We start from the raw sequence: 21,831 nt of genomic DNA on the forward strand, positions 1-21,831 counted from the left end.
CAAAATGCAGTGAGTCACATTTTCTGTGACAGTAAGTAATCTCCCGGTACTCAGCTGCACGCAATCTTCCATATTCACTCCTCAGGCCCAAGAGGAAATGAAACAATTTGTTCAATATGAACATTGGTGCACATCACACTTTGTATTGGGGACAACCAGCACAAAGGGAACACCGCCCAGTTTTGTTGCGTGAACAAATAAATCCCCGATTTCTGTCAAAGCTGGGGCGGTCCTGAAGAATATGAATTATGGCAACATTGCTGACAAATTCCCATGCATTTTTACACGACAAGTAATAGAAAACTGAGTTCCAAGGGCAGAACAGGATACTCCATGCTGAAGGGAAAACTGGTGTCTTCAAGTACTTGTAGTCCATGTCACCACCAAAGCCTAATGTTTAACTGACTTTTCTAACATGGAGAATCTTGCAGCGCCCGCTGTACACTGGTATTCCTGTGTTGTCCTACTCTGAGAAGACAGTAGTGGGAAAATAGAGCAGCAAGCAGCCTAACCTGCCCAAAAGCTTACAGAACATCCAGCCTGAAGAATAATACTGCAATAATTCCCAAGATGCTTACAAAACACAGTAATTGTTAAATACTCCCATGCTTACATCCATTGTTAAACTTGGTCAGATATAGCTGAATGAGACAAACCTAAAATAAATAAAAAAGAAAAAAGGTTTCAAGTATTTCCAAAACAGATCTTTTAGATAGAGGATATCCCAGAAGCTCTTCTCTCCTAGAGGCATGACCAGGATAACCTCTAAAACCAGCCAAAACCAAAAATAATCCCAGGACATCTCCGGTTTCAAGAGCCATGCAACCAAAGCACTAACCAAACATTAAAATCCATATTTAAGACCAAGCCAACACCTTACCTAATAATTTGAGAAACCACTAATGAAGATGACAACCTCTAGTAAACAAAACATCACATCAGGTTTTTTGTTTGTTTTAAAAAGTTAACCTGTCATAGTTACCTAATGGAGATAGATATTGCTGCCTTCAGAGTTATATTATAGCTGTTCTTGCTGCTGCTATGTAGCCTTAGGTGATGGTTACAACAGCTGTACTGAAAAGTAAAAGCAAGCAAAGATTTTTTTTCCCCAAAATTAGAAATATACAATTTCCAAAAATGGGAGCAAAACACAAAAGGTAATGAAAAATACTGCTGAAGAAAGGTTTAATTAAAAAAATCAGGAATTCAACAGTGCCTAAATCTTTATTTTTCATAACCTACATATTTTTTTTTTCAAATTAGACAGTTTTACATTTTATGACACAAAAGGAAACTTAAATTACTGATAGTTTACATGTAAGCTTGATTCCAGTCTTAATGGAAGAAGAACAAAAACAAAAACCCTCAAGAAGGCTCCCATATTACACTTCTATTTCATGAATTGGCAGCTGTTAGGTCTCCTTAGAAATCTCGATTGTCTGCTGCTATTAGTGTAATAGGTTACAAAGCACATAAAAATCCCTAACTGTAGCTAGCTGAAGGAGATACAGAGATAGGTATGCACCATTACAGTCAGCTGTTGCTCGTGATACACTGCACCACACTCAAACAAGGGCCCTTCTATGCCAGCTGCTGAAGTCTTTGAAGGATAATGCAGAGACGTAAAAAAATTGCCATTGTTCACAGATTTCTAAGCAGCCAATGACAGCGTCATGGTGGGGGACTGATCTGAATCAACATTAAGTTTTAAAAGCTACCTCTGTTTTTTTAAACTCCTGGAAGAAGAGTCTCAGATCCCATTTTGACTTGTTTTCAAAATGAAAAGCATCACCACACAGTCCTTACAAGGCAAAATGCCAATTTTAATTACTGTATCCCTGAACCTTTAACTCAGCTACTGCTTTTGGGAGGCTTTTCATTTTAAAAGCCACATTTTAATCTCTCTATGTATCGTAGCAACAGTCTGCATGCAACTTCACAACTCTACTCTGAAAACTCCATTTTGTCACTGAGTGGAAAAAAAAAAATCTTGAAGTGAAATGCGGTAAGGATAAGTTGTATATTACACAGCTATTTGGCATGTCACTTTTTCTTTTTAAAAAAAGCTATAAAGACCATATCGGAGGAAGGTTTAAACTTTCGATGCAACGGGCTGTTGCTGGGTAAGCTGTAATTACAGTGTATTGACCTAGCACAAATGGCAGCAGAATACATTAGAACAGCACAACACATCCCGCTGGTCTCAATATATTACCTTAGGTACCAGCTGAGTATTATGACTAGCTGTACACAGTCGCTGTAAGGAACCGCTTGCGATTGTTTGCAGCTGGTAAGCCTTTCACTTGCAGCAGACAAACAAAATGAATCATACAGCCGGCCTAAACCATACACAACTCTAGCTACCATTTTCACTGCCACTGGGGAAAGGAGAAGCATATTAAAAATCCAATGACAGAACTAGTTGAGCCATTTTGGTGATGTTGTCAGAGTCCTATCTCCTCCCACAGCATTCACAGAGTGCGCTTTTTAAACAAGAAAAATCAACAGAGTCCCGCATGCCCTATTTTGACCAATTCCGCCGCATACAACAGGCTGGATTTAAAAGGTCAACTAGTTACCAATTGATGCTTGTAATAGGAAATTTATCAGGAGTCAACTTCTATCGTTACTTTACAGTTCTATGAATCATACACAAAGGAAAGCACTGATATTCTTGAAAGCAAACAAGTAAGCTTCAGTGTGTATTTTTGTAGCAGTCTAAAGGTTTTTCCAATTAAATTTGATTTCATTGATGACTTAAAATTACTTTTTGACTGCTGAAATTCACTATTTACACTGCAGAACACTTTTGAATTGGTAAATTGCTTGTTTTTAGAGGGACTTAGGAAATCATTTGAGGGCTTTCAAATACGACTTTCGTTCCATTTCCCTTTTGCAGTGAAGAGGCAGAGTCAGTTCAGCACACCAGAATAAAATAAGAAAAAGAAAAAACAACAAATTAAAGTAATATTCAAACCACAACATTTAGTTTATCTACATCCAGCTCAACAGCAACATTTATAATATCAATAATTTTTATCAGATTTTTTCTTTAGGGTACCTTTTTATATGTTCTGATTATTTACAACTGTACAAGCAAAGCACACACTTCCAAGTGCACATATTTAATACAGTATTGACTATTTGCATTTACAGGTTTTTTTCAACAATCTGAAAAAGATCAACTGTTTAAGATCTCTAAGGTATATTACAAAAACTGCTGCTAGTTCCTGTACTACAGTATGTTTACCCAGTAAGACCAGTGACAATAGATACATACTGTAACTGAGTAATTCTGTATTCCACTCATGCCAACCCTCCACGGGGTCAGACCTCATTAACTCTAAGCTGTCTTGTACAAAAGTTAAGGCAAAGTCATTTTCAAGTTTAAATAAAATTCAAGTCTTTAAATATTGGATGGAAATAATTCTTTAAAAAAATCAGTTGTTTAAATAAACATTTTTGTGGAATAAACTGTACTGTCATAGTCAGCAGGAATGAGTTTTGTCTGAACTTCCTGCAGTTTAAACACTTAAAGAAAAACTTTAGGCATTTTAAAACAAAAATAATTTATATTCAACTTTATTAGAAACTCGCTAATTTAGTGCATCCTTGTCCTTCAGAAAGCGCATCACTTCTAAAGTAAGTAAGTGTGAGAAACCTCATCCCAGAGGTAAATATCAGGGATCTCTTCCTCCACCACACAAAACAAACACCATTATCTCACATCTTGAAAAATTTAAATCTGTATGCCAATGCTTGTAGTTACAGGAAGACGTCAACACAAGGCTGACTAAGATATGAACTCTTTCAAAGAGCACTTGGGGCAGAGTTTAAAAAAAAAAAGTCTACACAGAGCACAGGGGTAACCAGAACATACAGCGCTGACTCAGTTAACTCCCTTACAAGCACAGGGAAGCTAAGGTTATCACAAGAAGGCTACAGTGCTTTCTCCTGATAACATCCACTAACAGGCTTCACCACCATAGAAGCTCACAGACTTAATTCTTTCTATTCACAATGTGCTTTGTATTTGCAAATTATAACATCAGTTTTATTCTGGAGTGAGAAGATGGTTACTTGCTTGCAGTAAGTCAAAAAAGGAAGTATTTTAGAAAGACTGCTATGGTGCTCCATAGGATTCATTCTGTGTGTGCAAAACATCAAAAAAAGATTAAATTTTTAAAAACGCTAGAAACAACTACTCATTTAACCTAAAAGTGCAAGTTCATTTGCTGACACTTAGTACAGCAGCCCAATAAAAAAAAAATCTTCAAGATCACATACTAATTTGTAAAATATATCTACTTCCTTGCACTCTACACACTAGCTGCCGTTATCAGTCTTTTGGACACTTTAGATATGTACTTGCAGACCAGTTTATTAAAAATATTGCAGCAGCACGTTTCTGCTTAACAGTTTAGAAAAAACTCACTATACAGAGCTTGCACTCACACAGCCACAGAGAGGCTTAATAAAAAGTTGATTTTTTTTTAAAGACAAATATTTTACATCTTGAAAAAAATAATCACACTAAGCTTCACCTCCAATTAAGCACCAACCTAAATGTAAGGTTTAGAACAACTATCCAGAAATATCCAGAAAAATAGAATGTTTGTTCAAGAGGGGAAAAAGTATTTCACAGAAAAAATAACTTGCAGGCATTGTTATATGCCTAGTATCACTGCAAGCTCCTAACCAGCAACTCATTCTCAGGTGTCTTAGTGGGAACATGGGTTTAATTTGTGGGAAGCAGACCTCTTTTCAAATCCCTCCCAGGCGTTAGTTTCACTGAGGAGATTTTGGAGGGGTATTCTGTTCTTTATTTAAGCGTTTGCCAACTGCTGGAGGGGACGATCTGCGTCCTGACTGTCTCCTCTGGTCTTTGGGTTGTCCAGGATGTGACTTTGCAGGAGGAGGTTCTCTATTTTTCTCTATTGTTTCTGTGGGCTTTCTTTCTTCTTTCCCACATGCTACAGTGTTTGGCTTCTGTTCTTTCTGGGGTTGCAATGTAGGAGGATCCTTAGTTGTTCTCTGGCAAATTTCTGCATAACTAGGTTTTCGCAGTTCCTGCGAAATCGAAAGCAAACAGGACAGCAAAGTTAAACAAAACATCCTGAGAAAAAAATAATTTACTTTTACGAACAAAAAAGGTGAAGTCATTGTCCCAAAAGACTGCTGCACTAAAATATGCAGTTGAGGGCTTGAGTATGAAGCTTACAGAAGCTGTCAAGACAAGGTAAAACGCAAAACAGTATTCCAGAAAAATAGGGTACTGTGATAGGGCAAAATACTTCCAATTCAAGCGAGCTCTAAAACACCTGAAAGACGTTAAATACTCTGGTTTAAATATCAACATACGTGTTAATGCTTCTACCTCAAGGATACTACCAAGAAAAGAATTCAGATAAAGAGCTATCATTTACCAAGTTATCTTGAACACTTTTGCACTGTTAATTGCAAAGTTGTACCATGCAAGTAATCACGAGGCCAAGAGCATGCAAATTTAAGGATGTTGGGCAAATTTAAGGATACTGGGCTCACATGATTAAGCAACACTAGGTACCAATGGAAGCAATATTTTGTTAAATGCAAACTGGATCATTAAGAGAAAGCGAAGTAATAAGGTCACTTACTATGGCAGCCCCATTGACTTGTACCGATTTACACGCAGTACTGAGTGTGGAAGAAGAAAGTCTTTCTGTACTCTGTGTCTCTCTCTGCTGTTTATCCACAACCTTGGAGTCCCTGCAAGCATCCAGCAGGAAGCAAGGCTCATGAAAAGTGAAACTTCAGGATAGATGAATGATCTATTAATGCGTCTAAAACTTTGAGTATGACTGTAAGAAGTTATAGCTATATTTGTCTAGCACATTATGACTAGCATTGCATTTAAAAATGCTATCAAATATTTTAAAAATATATTCCTGTGGAACTTGACGCTAGCTGTCATTTGTGACACTCTCATAGCATTTGGTTATTTAATTATCTTACTCCTGCCTGTTACTCAAACACCTCAACTGGATTTGCAGGTTCCAGATAAAGTCTTACTTTAAACTTACTTTATTGTATGGACAACGGTACTGCCCACAGGATCGTGGGTTTACTCTCTATGCTTTAAAGCATATCTAAACACAAGACAGTAAAGTATTCATTAAACTTTTAAACACTTGCAGAGACTAAAACATGATACTAAACTTCTGTCTGCTGAATGACTTATGACTGAATCACTACTAAGATATTGTTCAGAAATTAAGCTCTATTGCCTTTACTATAATATACAACAAAATATTACATTTTTCACTGACTAAGGTTTTAATAGCAATTTCCAGTGTTCCATCTAGCCTTCTGATGAGAGAAAATGCAAACGTGATTCAGAGCATAATTACTATAGCCATGTTAATTAAGTGCTTACTCAGAAGACTGGGATGGTGAAGGAGACCTTTCAAATGTCCTGGGCAATGTAGAAGAAACTGGCAACAATGGCTCTCGAGGAATTCCCGATGGAATAGTGTTTGTACTTGCATCCACATTAATGTTCTGAAGGAGAAAGAAAAAAGGCACAGAAGGGCAATCATAATATCTAATTAATATGGTTTGCCTGAAAATTAACAATCAGGAAACAGTTTACAAGTTGATTTTTAAGGGTGGATTAACTATAGAAAGATACGGAAGGATCCAATATATGTATTGTAACAAATAATTTTTTCCTTTACAATTATTTAGAAACACAGACAAATAAATCACACACTGTGGCTCCTTCCCAAGAAGTTGGAAGCTTAGTTCCCTTTGGGACATATCTGAATGACAAAAATCACTTTCACCCTGGGAATTTTGCACCTCCTGGTGACAAAGTAAGCTTTGCGCCTGGTCACATAACCATAGTTAGCCTATTAAGACAGAAGTCTCCTAGAGTAATGCACTAAGAACTGTCTTCAAAGCTCTAACTCTGCGTCATGCCAATAGCTGGTGCTAAAAACCCCTAACCTTAGAAAAAGTTTTTGCAAATAAGGATATGACCATCATTTAAAAGTCCCTTTTTTATGCTATAGCGTGATTTGCTACCAAGCAAAATACGCTTTTTCCATAGCCCTCAAAAGATTCTGCTAGTTCCAAGTGATGCTGTGCTTCCAGATAAAGGCCAAATAGGTTCAAGATGCACACATGAATTTAAATTATCACAGAATAAGAAAAAAGAAAGATATCTTTGTATCTTGAAAAATGTATTTCTGACATTTTAAAACAAAACGGGTATAAAAGTGCTATGTTATTCGTACTGCTTCTGACCTGTCTGACTCTAGAACCAGAACAGATTCTGGTAAGCGGAAGGGAGAGCAATGGGAGAACAGAAGCACAGAAGGAGCAAGATAGCCACACCTTTCCCCCAGCCCAGCCACCATTCAACGGTCATAAAACATGAGACACCTCTGGTCACTGTTAGAAAAGAAAATGGTATTTGATGACACTGTTTTAAATCAGGCAGCATAGATTACTGAAGTAGATCTAAGCCTAATTTTACTCAAAGTAAAAGTAAAACCACAAAAGGTGGATGTTCAGAAATAAAAGAACAGCTTCTACAGTTTTACTCACTATAATAGTGTGTGCAGAGGCTTGAAATTGCAAGTTGCTGAGCATTCTGGCTCAAGTTAATCAAAACTTGTAGGTACATGGTTAAGTGTGAATAGCTTCAAGTCAAGCAGACATGCAAGTGCTGTTCCTAGGCCAAAACACTCAGTCCCTGATCTGACAGTGCTGCAGTTTCCTAGTTAGAGTATGTGGGATGATTAACACCTGCCATTCCCCAGAGCTACATCTAGACGAGCACCACAAAGCAAAGAGCATAAAGATATAATGCTTGGATAACAACTGCTGGAAATTCTACAACCTAAGTTCACACAGCTTCTGTACACTGGACTTGCCCATCTACAAAACAAAAGTACCACTGTGTAACTCTACTTCAGCACTTCATAACTCTACATCAGGTGACATGAAAGAAAAAAGTTGAGATCAAGGTGAAAAGCAGCCTGTATACATTGGCAAGATTCTAACATTAACTCAAACACCTTTGTACTAGAACACAATCGCTCTTTAGAGCCAGTTGCCATTATCTTACTCCTTATTAATGCCAATAAGGAAAGTCAGCGCAATCTCTTTCTTCCACACAATGGTACAGACTAACTCATGCAAGTGGGAAAAAGAAATTGGGAAATCAAAGGAAGCTTTTTAATGTGACAGTGCATTGCACTACCATAAAGCTCAGTGCTTGACTGATATTAAGACTGCCTCTACACGGGAGAAGTGTAAGTTCTTTACAATAAGTACAGTGCAAAGAAAGTACTAGATTTGTAATGGGAAGAGCAACGGGTTTTCAGCTGCAGTATCAGTAGCAAGTGCTGGAATTATATTTAAAACCTGAAATACAATAGTCAAAGAACACTTCAGAAATAACAGAGGTAAAATACTTTAAAAATAGCTAGATCTTGGCCAGTAACAGACTACAGTCTAGGGTACTGGCTGACAATAAGTTAAACGCTGCTCTTATCATGGCACTGTCCTGCAAATTCCCCCTAAACGCAACCCTGGAACGTAGTTGTCCCTATTACCACTTGCAGGGGACAGAATAGATGGCTTGTCTGAGCAATCCCTGCTTCAGGTGTAGGCTGCCCTGCTGCTTCCTCTTTCCTTTACCAACAAATACCATCCATACCCACCCCTGATACGTGGGCACCAAAGAAAACACTTCTGCAATAGACTGGTTTTAGAGACAAGACACAAGAGAGACATTTTGGCGTTTCATCAGGTTGCTTTGCACTGCTATATCCAGGGGTTAACTTCTTCAGTTGTGGTACGGCTAGAAAAACACAAGTTAAATTAGAGCTAGCAAAAAAAGCCAATTTAGACTTCCATAGCCTAGACTGTTCCATAATGCACAGGGTTGTATGAGTCTTGATGGAAAAGAACATACTGTCACTCACAGATGGCATGGTAGAGACAGTTCTAAGAATGAAATCTATGAACAGCTACTGAACATTAATTTTCAACTGCATCTCTACTACGTCTAGAAAGCAGGAGTTGCCAAGTCATTCTGGTATATTTTTATCTTTCCAAGCAATATGGCAAGACAATGCTGGGACCCAGCTGGTTTTGGTAACAGTTCTGTTCCAGCTATGATGCCTACTGTACTGAGATTATGTAGGCAGCTTCTTTATATTTCAGTGCTTAAAAGTTTGTCTCTGTCACTTTAAAAGTGTTTTATATACAACTCAGAAGTCTGACTTTCAAACAGGAGAAAAATTATCACATATTTTTCACCTATCAAAAAGCCTGAGGCAATTACGAACAGCAAAAAGCCTATTTTTCTCAATTCTGCTGTTAACATCTACTTATACTGGTGCTCATATTCCACACCATTTCAAAGAGAATACCCAATAAATTCTAAGACATAAGTGAAGAAGGCAGCAGCACATCATTTGACAGTGATTTTTAAAAGTATTTCTTATGACCCGTGTAAAACCACAAGTTTTTTCTGTGTATAAGCCACTAAATCTGAAAAACAAGAGGTATGCAATTCTTTGTTTTCCCAACAAAAATGAACACCGGCTACTCACTCTTTCTTTTGACGTTCCTACTACCACACTGGACAGTCTGTTTTCAAAAAGGTCTTCGGTCTTTAAATTGCCAGCAGCCCCGGGTAATGGAGGAAAGCTAGATAAACCCAATTCAAAGCTAGGAGATGGAGGTTTTGGAGGTGGTGGAGACTGTGTTTGGCCTCTCTGGAATAGAAATAGCATGTTGAGGTTACTGGATGACAGAGAAAAAAAGACATGGGACTGTAAACTGTATTTTGCATTTGATTTGTATCTGTGAAGCCCTAAAAAGGCCTCCCCTATCCCACCTCCCAAGAAAACCACACAGTACTGAGGAATAGATATTTTCATTTTCCACAGTTGCTCTTAAAATATTTAACTATTATAAGGCATAAGCATCCTTAAAAATGTCGTATGCATAAGCTTTAGTAATACTGGTGTAGTAAGAGAAGTCTTCTCGCTGACCCTTCCTTCAGGATGGACACTTACACTGACACAAAAAGGAAAATAGACTGGTTTAGATATCACAATATAGTGAAAATATAAAGCCCATTTATGTGCAGTTGGTAACGTTCTAAATGAAAGACGGGTGTCAACAGGAACCTTATATCATGTTCAGATATATTAAGAAATGGCAAGAGATCATGCCTTGCATGTAGTGTAGACAACAGCAATTTTCATCTAATTAATAAGAATTTATATGGTCACTTCATAAAAATGTAAAGATAAATGTCAAAACTATTTTTGAAACAGGGAGAATTTTTCTAAATCTAAGAAGAAAAACAATGTCCCAGGCAAAAAAACCATCAATGGGTTAAATGCAACTATTTTGCACCACAGGCAGCAGTTCAGGAGTTAAGAGTACCACAGTTAAAGATCACTCGTGAGGACCACTTGTAAGGATTTGTAAAGCTAAATTCTGTTTACACTGAAAAAAAAAATTCCTTTTGTAATATGCTGTAACTGAAGTTACCCATTAACTTCATCTACGTCATGTAAAAAAAGAAGTAACTGTTTCATGACTGTGCTCAGGCCTGTGCTAAGATGTTCTCTGCTGCAGAATACCAAATGCAAAGCAGTATTTGAGATGATACTTACTTTGAAAAGGAAAATATTTATGGGTATATAGCCAAGATGGTCTGAATGTCAGAACAATGCTTCTGGACAGAAAGGTGTTGCATTACTTACTGGTTTTCCCCCTTCCTTCTCATGAAGAGCAATAGATACAAAACTACCCTCAAGGTCTTTTCACAAACTACAGTTTATGTCAGAAGAAGTGGGTGTCGAGAGAGAGGTAGGGAAAGAATAAATACAGAGGCAAGAACAACTGCAACTCCTAGGACTGCTACTGACCCAGCATTAACCCCTAGAACAGTTTAAGAATGCTACAGCAATAGAGGCTACAAATGTCCAAAACCAGAAGTCAGATGACCTGTCAAAGGGTCATGGAGAGAGACTACACTCATCCAGCTCAAACTGCAAGAGGAACAATCTTTTTTTTTTTTTTTAGAACAGTTATCCAAATCACAGCACTTAGTTTTCTTAAAGGGGACTGAAATCCTGCAATAGATAATGCTTTTTTATTTGTTACAAACGTTTTAAGTTATACAGATGAGTCCTAAAAAACCCAACATACTAAGAGACACACAGCATTAACATCTTAAATTAGTGAGACCAGGGAGGACTTAAATGGATTTTAAGCTGCTAACTGCATGAAACTTCTCAAGTCAACTTGTTATGACAAGTTGAGCAATGGGCTTATGTCTATAGCCTCAGATACAATCTGATCAAAAAGGTTCACGCTCTCTCTCATGCAAGCATGCGTACTCTGTAACTTTTCCTTTAAAAAATAAATCTGAAGAAGTCATCACTCCACTCAAATACAAATGGTTGCAGTGATGTCCTATGTACACTATCTAATCCCTACAGCATCACACAAGAAATAGGATCCTGGATTCAGTTATTTCCACAGTCTAAAGGGGTCGAATGTTAATCTTTCACTTCAGAGTATGCTCCTTCCCAGTGTACGCAGTTGTGGGTGCAGCAGCTCTCACCTCTGTTCAAGTTGCATCACTGGACAGTACAGACTAAAGATTCATGGGCCAGAAGAGACTGGAAGGAACCCGGCTGCACAGGCTGCAGTTAAAGCCTGGTGCTGAGAGAAGGGAACCATGGGTCTCCAAGGAAGTCATGTCTACCAGTTTCACATTCAAGGTTAAAATAACCTTTAAAGTCAGATGAGTCAGAAGAGCCTCTCTGCTCAGTGAGAGTGTCCAAGGTAATCCTTTGACTCCAGCCACTCACTCATATGCCTAACCTGTACCACTTCCTTGTTCTTTCAAAGACAGAAAAAAATGTTGATAGGAAGAAATCAATCTAAAAACGTCAAGCAGCTTTGAAAGCTAAGGGCAAATGAAAGAAGTACTGAGAATCTTCACATGTAATCTGATCTCACTAAGCTTTGAGAAGTTTGACAAGAACTAAAAGCAACCAAAGGGAAGGAACCACTTGTTGTTTTATGCTTTCCAAACCTTGATGCTCCTTTGTTCAAGTCCCCTAAGGCTAACTCAACAGCAGGAGCCACAAATACACAACTGCAACAATTCCAGACCTTTAAGAAAGTGTTACGGCTCATGCAGTGACATTACTTTGCAACTGTAACATGAAGATGGAAATAATCCAGTTCAACTTCATGAACATGCCATGTGTGGCAAAAATGAATTGCAGAGAAGTGTCCAGTTTTATCAAATCAAACCTTAAGTCCTACCAAAAAAATTACATTTTTTTTCCTTCTACACAATGTCTAGTCCAGCCTTTTCAAGTACCAAGGCTACTTAGGTATTCACCTTGAATTTAAGTTTACGAAAACTGTAATATTTCAATAGTGTTAGTATACCCTTACCAAGTGGTACCTGGAGAAGCATTTCAGGAACAGAACTGACCACTTGATAACTAACATTCTAGCTATACGTTATGACACACAGATCTATAAAATGTTCTTCAACATCTACATGAATGATAATGAAGTATCAAGTGTTCTGAACTTTAGCTTAACTATTTAGCTCTCCTTGAACGTGAACGCTGGCATACTAAGTAACACTAAGATGGAAATTTTTTGCTACTATAAAAGAGTAATTTAACTTTTTCGTGACTTCTGCATTAATGGACAATCTTCTCTGATACCCAAATGCAATAAACTCATGTGACTCTAATGAGCTGCTGTCTTCAGTCAACTGTGACATAAAATTGCTTGTGCAATAACTTACCTCACCTGCTACTCCACATAGTGTCCATACTACTGCCCTGTCACCCTACTTTTATTATAGATGAATATGATCATAAACACTCACTGTAAACTTGTCCTCCCTTTTCTTTCGGTAGCCATATGAGTTTTTCCTAAGGGAAAGAAAGCAGTTATCAGAACCTTGCCTATAAATGAATGGAAGGCAGTTGGTGAAAACAGGAGAAATTAATTCAAATTGCTATTTCATCCATCTTCATTCTAGATAGGTTACTAAAAAATGTTTGAGAGAAAAATTTCTAGCAAGCTCTCATTAAAATAAAGGTAGGGATCTTATACAAGTCAGCATAAGAATACACTGGTTACAAATAATTCCTGCGTTAAAAGCATCTCAGTGCCAATTACATAGAAGACAGACAAAACCTTTCAATACCCAAAGTAAAGGTTTTAGTCTTTTTTTTTTGACACCTATGTAAATTTTGAAATACAGCTAACTATTTTCAATTCAAGTAAAGCCCCTCCAAAACATTTTCAGTGTTTCTCCCCCAGCCTTGCTTCAGGTAAAGCCCCTCCAAGCAGCAGTTTAAAATTTGCAATGCATTCGAAATCTGCTTCAATATATTTTCTAAGTTTTCTGTTTGACTTTTAATATTCTAAATGTATTCAATACCAAAACATCAGAATATAACCTAGGTACTGACTATTCCTGTACATTTTTGTAGTGTATAGTTTGAGCAATCTTGCTTCCTATGCCCACTAGTTATAACACAATTTAGCAAATTAGATTTAGAAAAGTATTACAATCCTTGCACAAAATCCCCACTTTATTTTGCAGCAATACAATAAAAGTCTAATATAGGATCATCTGCAAAAGACTCAAGTTACCTTCCAATTCAGTAAGTCACTCAAAATGTGATTTACTTGGAGACACAAACACAGCTATCATTAAACAAAGCTGCACAGTACTTTTATAAAGCACTTATTAGAACTGTACTGTATTTAAAAAATTCCAAGATAAGCCTGCTAAATTCCCACATCAATATTAGTGCCACCAATTTTTAGCTCCCCAGGTGGTATGGCTTTGTGTCTTTTTTTGCGTTTTTTTTTTTTGTTTTTTTTTTTAAACTGCATAAAAATAGTTTTCTTAGTTGCATGGAATCCTTTTTCCTCCCTCCATACCAATCTTTGCTGTTGTATATGTCTAATTTGGGCAAAATTCTGATCTTTCAACTGAAAAAATTAACAATGAGCACTGCTAGTGCAGGTTCAGGTGTACAATCTACACTGCCGAACGATGGAATGGGCAGAACTGCTTCATTAAAATCAAACAAATAATATGTAAAAAATTCCATACACCAGATGAAGAAAGGCTAGAGGATTAGATCTTATGGCTGTAAATTGTTCATCAGTTGCCATTAAGGATTTTCATTTTCTAGGAAAGTATGCAAGTCCACTTTGCATTTGTTCTATATTTAGCACGTTCCCTGAAGTACTTTCCAAGATTTTAGCTTTGAGGAGACACAGTCTAAGTTTAAAATAGCAATGAGAACAGTACTAGTACCACACCTCTTTACTGAAAGAAGTAGTTTAGAAGCAGCAATACTGGGTTGTTCAGATGACAACCACAGAGTACACTCACCTTCCTCTACCTAATCCAGGAGACGAGTCAATGCTGGTCTGTTCCACCCGTCCAGTTCCTACTTCCCTCTTGGTATAACTCGTAGTAGCATTCTGCATCCGTGTCCTGTTTTGTCCCGGCTGCCGCGTCTGTGGACTCCTGACGCCATTGATTAAACGATCAGCAGAAAAGTTGAATATTGTAGGACTGTCTAGAAGCCCAGGTCCCCTTTCTGCACTGGGTATTGTATGTCGTATATGAGACTTGCTAGGATTCCTACAAATTCAAAAGTCATTTCAACATACGTACTATGAGAGATCTTCTGAGGACTAAGTCTACACACAGAATTCAGAAGAAACGAGATCTTTAGTCCTTTATTGCTTATTTCATTTATAAGAATGATAAATATTCATTTTAACAGGTCATGTGAATTATTAGAATCAACCTTTTCACTATTTTCAACTATGGCTTTACTAAAGACTACTTGAAATTGAAAATACTATATGAATAATCCTGCTGATCACATGCCATCAGTCAGACTATTTCATCTGAATACCCTAAATCATGGAACAGACAAGTTCTCAGCTTTCAGACAGTCCATTTACATTTAGAAACAGTACATCCACTAACAATAGCAGCACCATCTGCCCTTTGGCCTCACTTAACCTTGCACTAGGTTCAATTTCACAAGTATTTTCAAGTTAGCTGGTGTTACTAAAATAAGCAAATTAAAACCCCACATGCCAGATAATAAAGTAGTATGTATATTGTTAAAAGATGGTTGAACTTGCCTGTTCCGGGGAGGATATTGTCTGAGTGTAGTCAACGGAGAAGCAGCAGGCTTGAAGGTTGGAGATGTGAACCCATTGATAAATCCAGTATTTGGAAATGGTGTTACCTAAAGAATGTATCGCATGCTCATAACTATAAACAAACTGAGTACTATTTTTTCTTAACCCTGTATTTTATGTCATTCTATGCAGGCAGTACTTAAAAGGTTGGCTCAAACAGCAACAAAGCATTTTTCCAGTGCCTTGTAACCAACTTACAAAATGCTGTTTTTTGAGAAGACTTATTTTTCACATGACCCTAAATAAAGCCTGGAGAACAAGTGGGTGTTAAGTGGACCTCTCATTCTTTTCACATCTTACCACCTTATTCTACATGTGAATTACTGTCTTGTTGCCCAAAGCAGCAACATTAGCAAAAGACTTTTTGGGGTGGGTGCATATCAATGTCTTGTATGAACAAGATCTCAAAATTTTAAGCATGTTCATAGTAATTTCTCCAACCTCACTAGCACACTTTTTTCTTTGTTTTTTAAAGTATGAGTGAGTTTCATTTAGAAAATATTATTAGCAACAGCAAATGCTTGTCTTCTCCCCCTGAAAATAACTAAAATGCATAACATTAAGACTTCTTTGTAGCACTTTCTACACTTAATTAAATGACGAGAAACAGCTGAGATTAAAACCATTTCCTATAAATGTATCTTTAAGCTTGTCTAACCTTTCTTGCAAAGTTAAACCAAATCACTGATCAATGAAAAATTTTAACACCAAACTACTGTTAGCCTAACCGAGCACACATGACAGCAAATGCTACCTCAGACTCCAAAAATAGGCCATTAAGAGTTTAATAAAGCTATTTTAGGAACAAAGTTTCATCAAAATACTGCTTTGAATTGCTTTCTGCGTTAATAGTTACAACTCAAATGCTGTAAAATCCAAAGCAGAGCTAGTAAGCAACTACTGAACCTGGATAATGAGAAGACATTGAACATACTAAAGGAAAACATGTCTAACTCATTGCTTAAAGGGACACTAGCAATATTCACCCCTTCTTTCTTTATAAGGATGGGTGATCTTTTTGGAGGGAAAAATGTATTTTTCATTTTCCAATAATACTAAAAGCAACAATTTGCTTTCTCCACAGAAGTCATCTGGTTCATCAAAAGTACACCTTCCTGCCCCCGCCCACCCCAAGCAGGACAAACTAGATCTTTCCTCAAATACTATTAAGTACTTGATGAAGTAGTAAGTAGTTTTGGAATTTTGAGGACACGTGTTGCCATATTCTAGTTTCAGAAGTAAAACTGTATGCCCACACTACTGGGTGTATTTAATCTCAAATTAGAGATGAGACAAAGCACTGTTAGTGTTTATGCCAAAGCAGAAGAGGAGAGAAACTTCTGTTGTATTTGCACACAAGTCTCTACATGCAAACTGCAACCCTGTCTCATGAAAATTATTCCTGTGTCATTGTTCCTTGTGGTCCCTGTTCTCCTCACAAGTAATTTGTATCCAAATGTAGCTCCTCCTATAAAAGGTTCAAGAAACATCATATTGCATTAATGTACACAAAATGCAGCTCACCAATCACAATATGCTGCAACACAGTGGGAGGCAAAGCTCTGCCAATTAATTTTCTGTTTTTACTAAGAAAGGTATGAGATCTTTAATGCTGGCAAACTTGTAATATCTTCCCCCAAAGGCCAGGACTAGTAAGCTTTCTGGAATACAAAAAGTTCCAGGATGACATAAGGCAGATACACACTATGCTGTGCTTGAACCTGTGGCCAACTAATCTACGTCTTCTACACCAGTGCCATCCAACTACTTCACTATCCCACAGCAAGACCGTGCAATAGTCAGTCTTAGTTTATCTAGAGGAAGAATCACATTCGTCGCTGCTTAATAAGGTGGCTTTCTCCTGGAATAACATCATTCACTATGCTACCTTGTCTCCTCCGCATTCTTCATCCACCTTAAAAAGTCTTCCCCTGCAAGGGGTCTGGCTACCTTCCCTGTGTGTGAAGTGTTTAGCACACCAACTTTTTAATTAGCTTGCTGTTCGGTACACAGGAAGTTTGCTCAAGTTTGTTCAAGGACACTTTAATCCTCTGCCAAAAAAACTCTAAAAAACCTTCTAATTTTGAGCATTGCTACCCTAGTTTCTTTCAGCCGCAAGTAAAGAGGCATTTACAGAGGGGAGAAAAAAGTTCCACATGAGACAACCTTAGTCTCCCAGTCATTACAGAAAACTATATTCATATTAGTTTTTGTAGGGTAACAAAGGCAGACTAAAAGTGGCCAAAGTAATTCTGATGGGACTGTCACAATGGAGAAGATGCAAGCAGCATTACAGGATGCAGCTGATATCCCGTTAGAGTATATAAGGACTTATTGCTACCACCCTAGCTCTAAGGCTTACCCATAGCCCCGTAAGAAAATTTTTAAAAGTTAAGCAATTTAAAAGTTAATTTTCTATTAGCAGAAGTAATTTTATTTTTTTATTGCCAAAAAAGATGTTACTTTTGCACAGAAAATATTTTACTTTAAGAACATGCCAAATAGGGTTATTCAGCATGTTAACCTAAAACTTATTTTCCTGCTGGAAGATCAAGACACTAAGTTATCCTTATATATCTGATTCCATTAAGTTTATTCAGTACATACCAGAATTGTTTTTTCTGGTATTCACGTACATGTTCTGAAGATCTAATTTCTAAAGAGGCTTTTAACCATTAATAAAAAAGTCTTTAGTAAAGATTTCTTTTGGTAATGGTTAATTAATAATCTTTAGTAAAGAACTGCCTCAAGAACTAAAAGGTTAAGAAGCGAATCGCACTGCAATCTGAGACCAGATGCAATTTCCAAATAATTAATCTTGTACACCACGGGAATAATTTTGAAGAACTGTTTTTCAAGACGAATCAGTATCTTAAACTCCCCTCTTCAGGATACATATACTTCCTACGCCTCAAGACTTCATAAGAAAATAATGCCAACTTTGAAAAGAATGCAACTGTTTCATAATCAAGAGACTTACCAATGAAGGGTCAAGGTAGCTGTGCGTAGCTGACCAGGTCTGTGGGCTAATTAAGCTGTACAATGGGAACTGCTGATGAGGACTGTATACTGGAGGTAAGTAAAAGGATGTTGTGTAACGCTGCTGCGTGTAGAGGTTCATATCCAGAGGTCTATATCCATTCTTTGGCAAAAATGTGTTTATAGCTATTGCCTTTGCTTTTATCCTTGCCTGCAAAGGAGATTAGATTATTTATTATAGCAGCCTTCCAAATCAAATCAGGATGGTTCAAACTAGCAGCTCTCAAACTTTTACTGGATACTTGTCAGTCACTGCTTTCTCCTTCAAGGAAGGCAGGAACAGCTGAATGCTTCCCTGCTGGCCTGATGCTGGGATGGATATACTGCTGCCAGAAAGGAGGAAAAGGAGAAGTAAAATGGCATGTGCTACACTTCAAAACCCATCTCCAGGTCAAACGGCTGCTGAGATTCGACCACTTAAATTTACATTAGAAAACACAGTGAGCCCCACAAAAAACAGAACATACGCACACGTCCCAAAAAACGCATAAAGCTCTATTTACCTTAATCGGTTTTCCTTGGAAAGTTTTCACTTCTTCTCTAAGGTATCTGTAAGCCTTTAAAAAAGTAATTATCAAATTTGTCAAATATAATTTAAACAAAGGAAACTTAAGTTTTGACAGGCTAAGCCTAACAATAATTCTTGAAGTGTTAGACTAAAGAAAACCCTCATGTGTAATCTGCATTTGGCAAGATTTAAGTTATCATTGCAGAAGTGCTTCAGTAGCATTAAAAAGATTTTAATTGTTACGATGGAAGCATTTCCATGTGTCATCCAAAATACCAGTGTTCTTACTACAAAAAATTATACTTAGGCTAGAAAAGCAGGATATGTGAATAAGATAAAACTCTTACAGGGTTATGTTTAATAGTACTGATAACTGGGCATTAGCTAAGGGATGCATTACTGGTTTTAGAGGTTTAGGTATTTTTCTTTTTAAATTGTTATATATTTGTAATACAGTTTACAACCTGTCAATCCACCCTTGTCCCAGCCTTGTTTACTGTTATATTCTAAAATGCTTCAAAAAAAGTGTTACCTGCTGTGCATCAGCTTCCGATTCAAACGTGATGAACCAATTATCATTATAGGCAAACTCACAGTTGATAAACTTAGGCAAATTATCTCCTTTGAAAAGTGCTTCAACCTCCTAAGAAAAGTGGTTTTGATAAGAAAGGAGAGAAAAGGGTAGAAGGAAAAAAAAAAGATGGACAGAAGAAAACATCAATTTAAAGTGCAGAACTCTGAAACTCCAGGTAAGACAGACAAAAAGCACTTTCAGGCTTACAAAACAAAACTGAGAACTTCAGAACTTCTGCAGTAGTGTTAGGTCTCTCCAATCTCCCCGCTAGCTAGAAGGAATACAAACAAGTATTGTCTAAGGTCATTCTGCAAGTAGAAGTTGTCTCCTCCCTTTAAATTAGGGGAGGTAAGCTATTTAGGCCACAGAGAGACACTTACATTTGGCATCAAGTGCAGAAAAATGTCTATTTCTCCCCTGTCCCCAAAACCACGGAGCCACATGAGAACCTGTGCATGCTGCATGGGATAGGAGAACCGCGCCCTTTCAGCAGAAACCTGGAGGTACACTTTAATTCAAGTGTCTACAGATTAATGTATTTGAAACAGGGTTTATATTACCTCAAAAACAATCAGCTAGTTTCTACAGAAAAAACACACCTTGGACTTTATATTTGTTTTAATCCATTTGCATATTATTTATTTTTGTCACGGAGTTGAGGCAAGCAGCATGGAAAAGCAATGTAACTTGGGAGGCCTTACAGTATTTTGGAACTTTGCTGCTTAAATAAAGCCTGACCATGCTATGCCAGAAAATGTATCCTATTAATCTGCCAGGTTAAGTCTAGATTTTCCAGTCTAGCGAATCTAAACACATAATGTATAAAACACTTCAATTCAGACCACCTCTTTTGAAAATAAAGACTCCTCAAAACTTTGTTGTTGTTAAGCATTTAAGGGTGACCACCCAGTGCTAATATATCCAACCTGACAAACTGATGACAGAAAAAAAAAAATCTATAATATTAAAAGCTAGGCAATCTTTGAAAGGTTACATTTCATTTAGAAAGCTAAAAGCAGCTGATATTTTTAAGCTACATATACAGCATATCTAACTTTTTCCCTCCAATTCCTTTTAGCATTTTGTTTCATGCTCCTGTTTACTAAGGCCACTTACTTCTTTTTTATTATAATTTTTAATCTTCAGTAATTTTTATTTTTGTATTAAGACTATCAAGAGCAGCAACCCTTTCAGAATCTTTATTCTTTCTTGTAAAATTAAATAGAGGGGAAATTAAAATATCTCCTCATCATCAAGAATCTGTGCTTTCTCCTCCTTTTTGAAAATTCAAGATGGTTTAATCTATGGTCCAAACATTTTTTTCTAGTCTTTCCATTAGTCATAGTCCCAGCTACATCAGAGTTGATTCTTTGAAAGTTATTCAGTGCAAGTTCTCCACTCTCACACTCATTTCACTAGCCAGTGGAGATCCTTAGTGACTTATTGACACCTCTACCCTCAGCATTATGGAAATGTTCACAAAGTTTTAAGTACTTTACTCTAACAAGGTAACAAGGTGCAGTACTGGCATTTTCCATTTTAAGACTTAACTTCCCTCATCTTCATTTGCTATTTATCCAAGGAGCTGAGCGCTAAGTGCATATGGATAAGCCAGAGTCCAAGAAAATTATGGTATCTCTACCAAACACAGCATGGTGGTGTTGGGTTGATGGTTGGACTTGATGATCTTACAGGTCTTTTCCAACCTTAATGATTTTGTGATTGTCAGTTTTTCAGCCCTCTGCAGAGCCACAGGTTTTACCACAGTCTTCCTATAAGCAACATGCTTCTATCAAATATATTTGTTATCAAAACACACACAATAAACTAAGGTTTAGAAACATTGTTAGAAACTAACGATGTAGTATGAAATGTGATATGCTTATTGAAACCTGGAAGAAATCTAACTTCCAAATCCTAAGGGAAAAGTATTCTTTACTGAACAATTAAACACTTACTTCAATGGGGGTAGATTCAGGTACTTCACGTAAAATCACAATACAGCGATTCTGATTTGGCCTAACTTTTTCTCCCTTCTCATCCACTTGGACTAAAGGCAATGCTAAGAGAGAAAAGACAAAAATGTATTTTAGCTGTCAGCAATCATAATAGATTTGCACACTGAAAGATGCTGTGGACACAGTTTTACAATGCAAAGCTTTTTGTGCTAAACTTAAACATTTTTGAACATTAAGAAACAAGCAGATGACTGAGGATACTTTCAGACACATGAAACTGAGTAGACATGTTCCTTAAAATCTCTTCCTAGTCTTCCAGCCTAGAAAATCCCCATTCATCAGTGTTTTTTTTCTTCTGAGGCACACATTGAGTGATATTCTTTTTTGATTCTTACCTTAGTGGTAACGTCCAGTAGCCTTTTCTGAGAATTTAAACTCACATTATTCTCATTTAC

General features: G+C 37.1%; 1 protein-coding gene across 1 annotated transcript in view; it reads right to left on the reverse strand.

Moving 5' to 3' along the window:
• Window positions 1-1,168: 1,168 nt before the first annotated feature.
• The window catches only part of LARP4B (La ribonucleoprotein 4B), a 38,410-nt gene continuing 17,747 nt past the window's right edge, over window positions 1,169-21,831 (reverse strand). The window contains exons 8-18 of the mRNA XM_059818792.1: window positions 21,377-21,480; window positions 19,377-19,487; window positions 18,840-18,893; window positions 18,278-18,487; window positions 15,238-15,344; window positions 14,468-14,722; window positions 12,934-12,983; window positions 9,609-9,769; window positions 6,416-6,540; window positions 5,637-5,748; window positions 1,169-5,070 (exon numbers count right to left, since the gene is read on the reverse strand). Of these exons, the coding sequence (XP_059674775.1) occupies window positions 4,789-5,070; window positions 5,637-5,748; window positions 6,416-6,540; window positions 9,609-9,769; window positions 12,934-12,983; window positions 14,468-14,722; window positions 15,238-15,344; window positions 18,278-18,487; window positions 18,840-18,893; window positions 19,377-19,487; window positions 21,377-21,480 (1,571 nt within the window). The 3' untranslated portion in view covers window positions 1,169-4,788. The remainder of the gene's footprint in view (window positions 5,071-5,636; window positions 5,749-6,415; window positions 6,541-9,608; window positions 9,770-12,933; window positions 12,984-14,467; window positions 14,723-15,237; window positions 15,345-18,277; window positions 18,488-18,839; window positions 18,894-19,376; window positions 19,488-21,376; window positions 21,481-21,831) is intronic.

The sequence above is a fragment of the Gavia stellata genome, chromosome 6 (assembly GCF_030936135.1).
Source record: "Gavia stellata isolate bGavSte3 chromosome 6, bGavSte3.hap2, whole genome shotgun sequence".
Classification (NCBI taxonomy): Eukaryota; Metazoa; Chordata; class Aves; order Gaviiformes; family Gaviidae; genus Gavia; species Gavia stellata.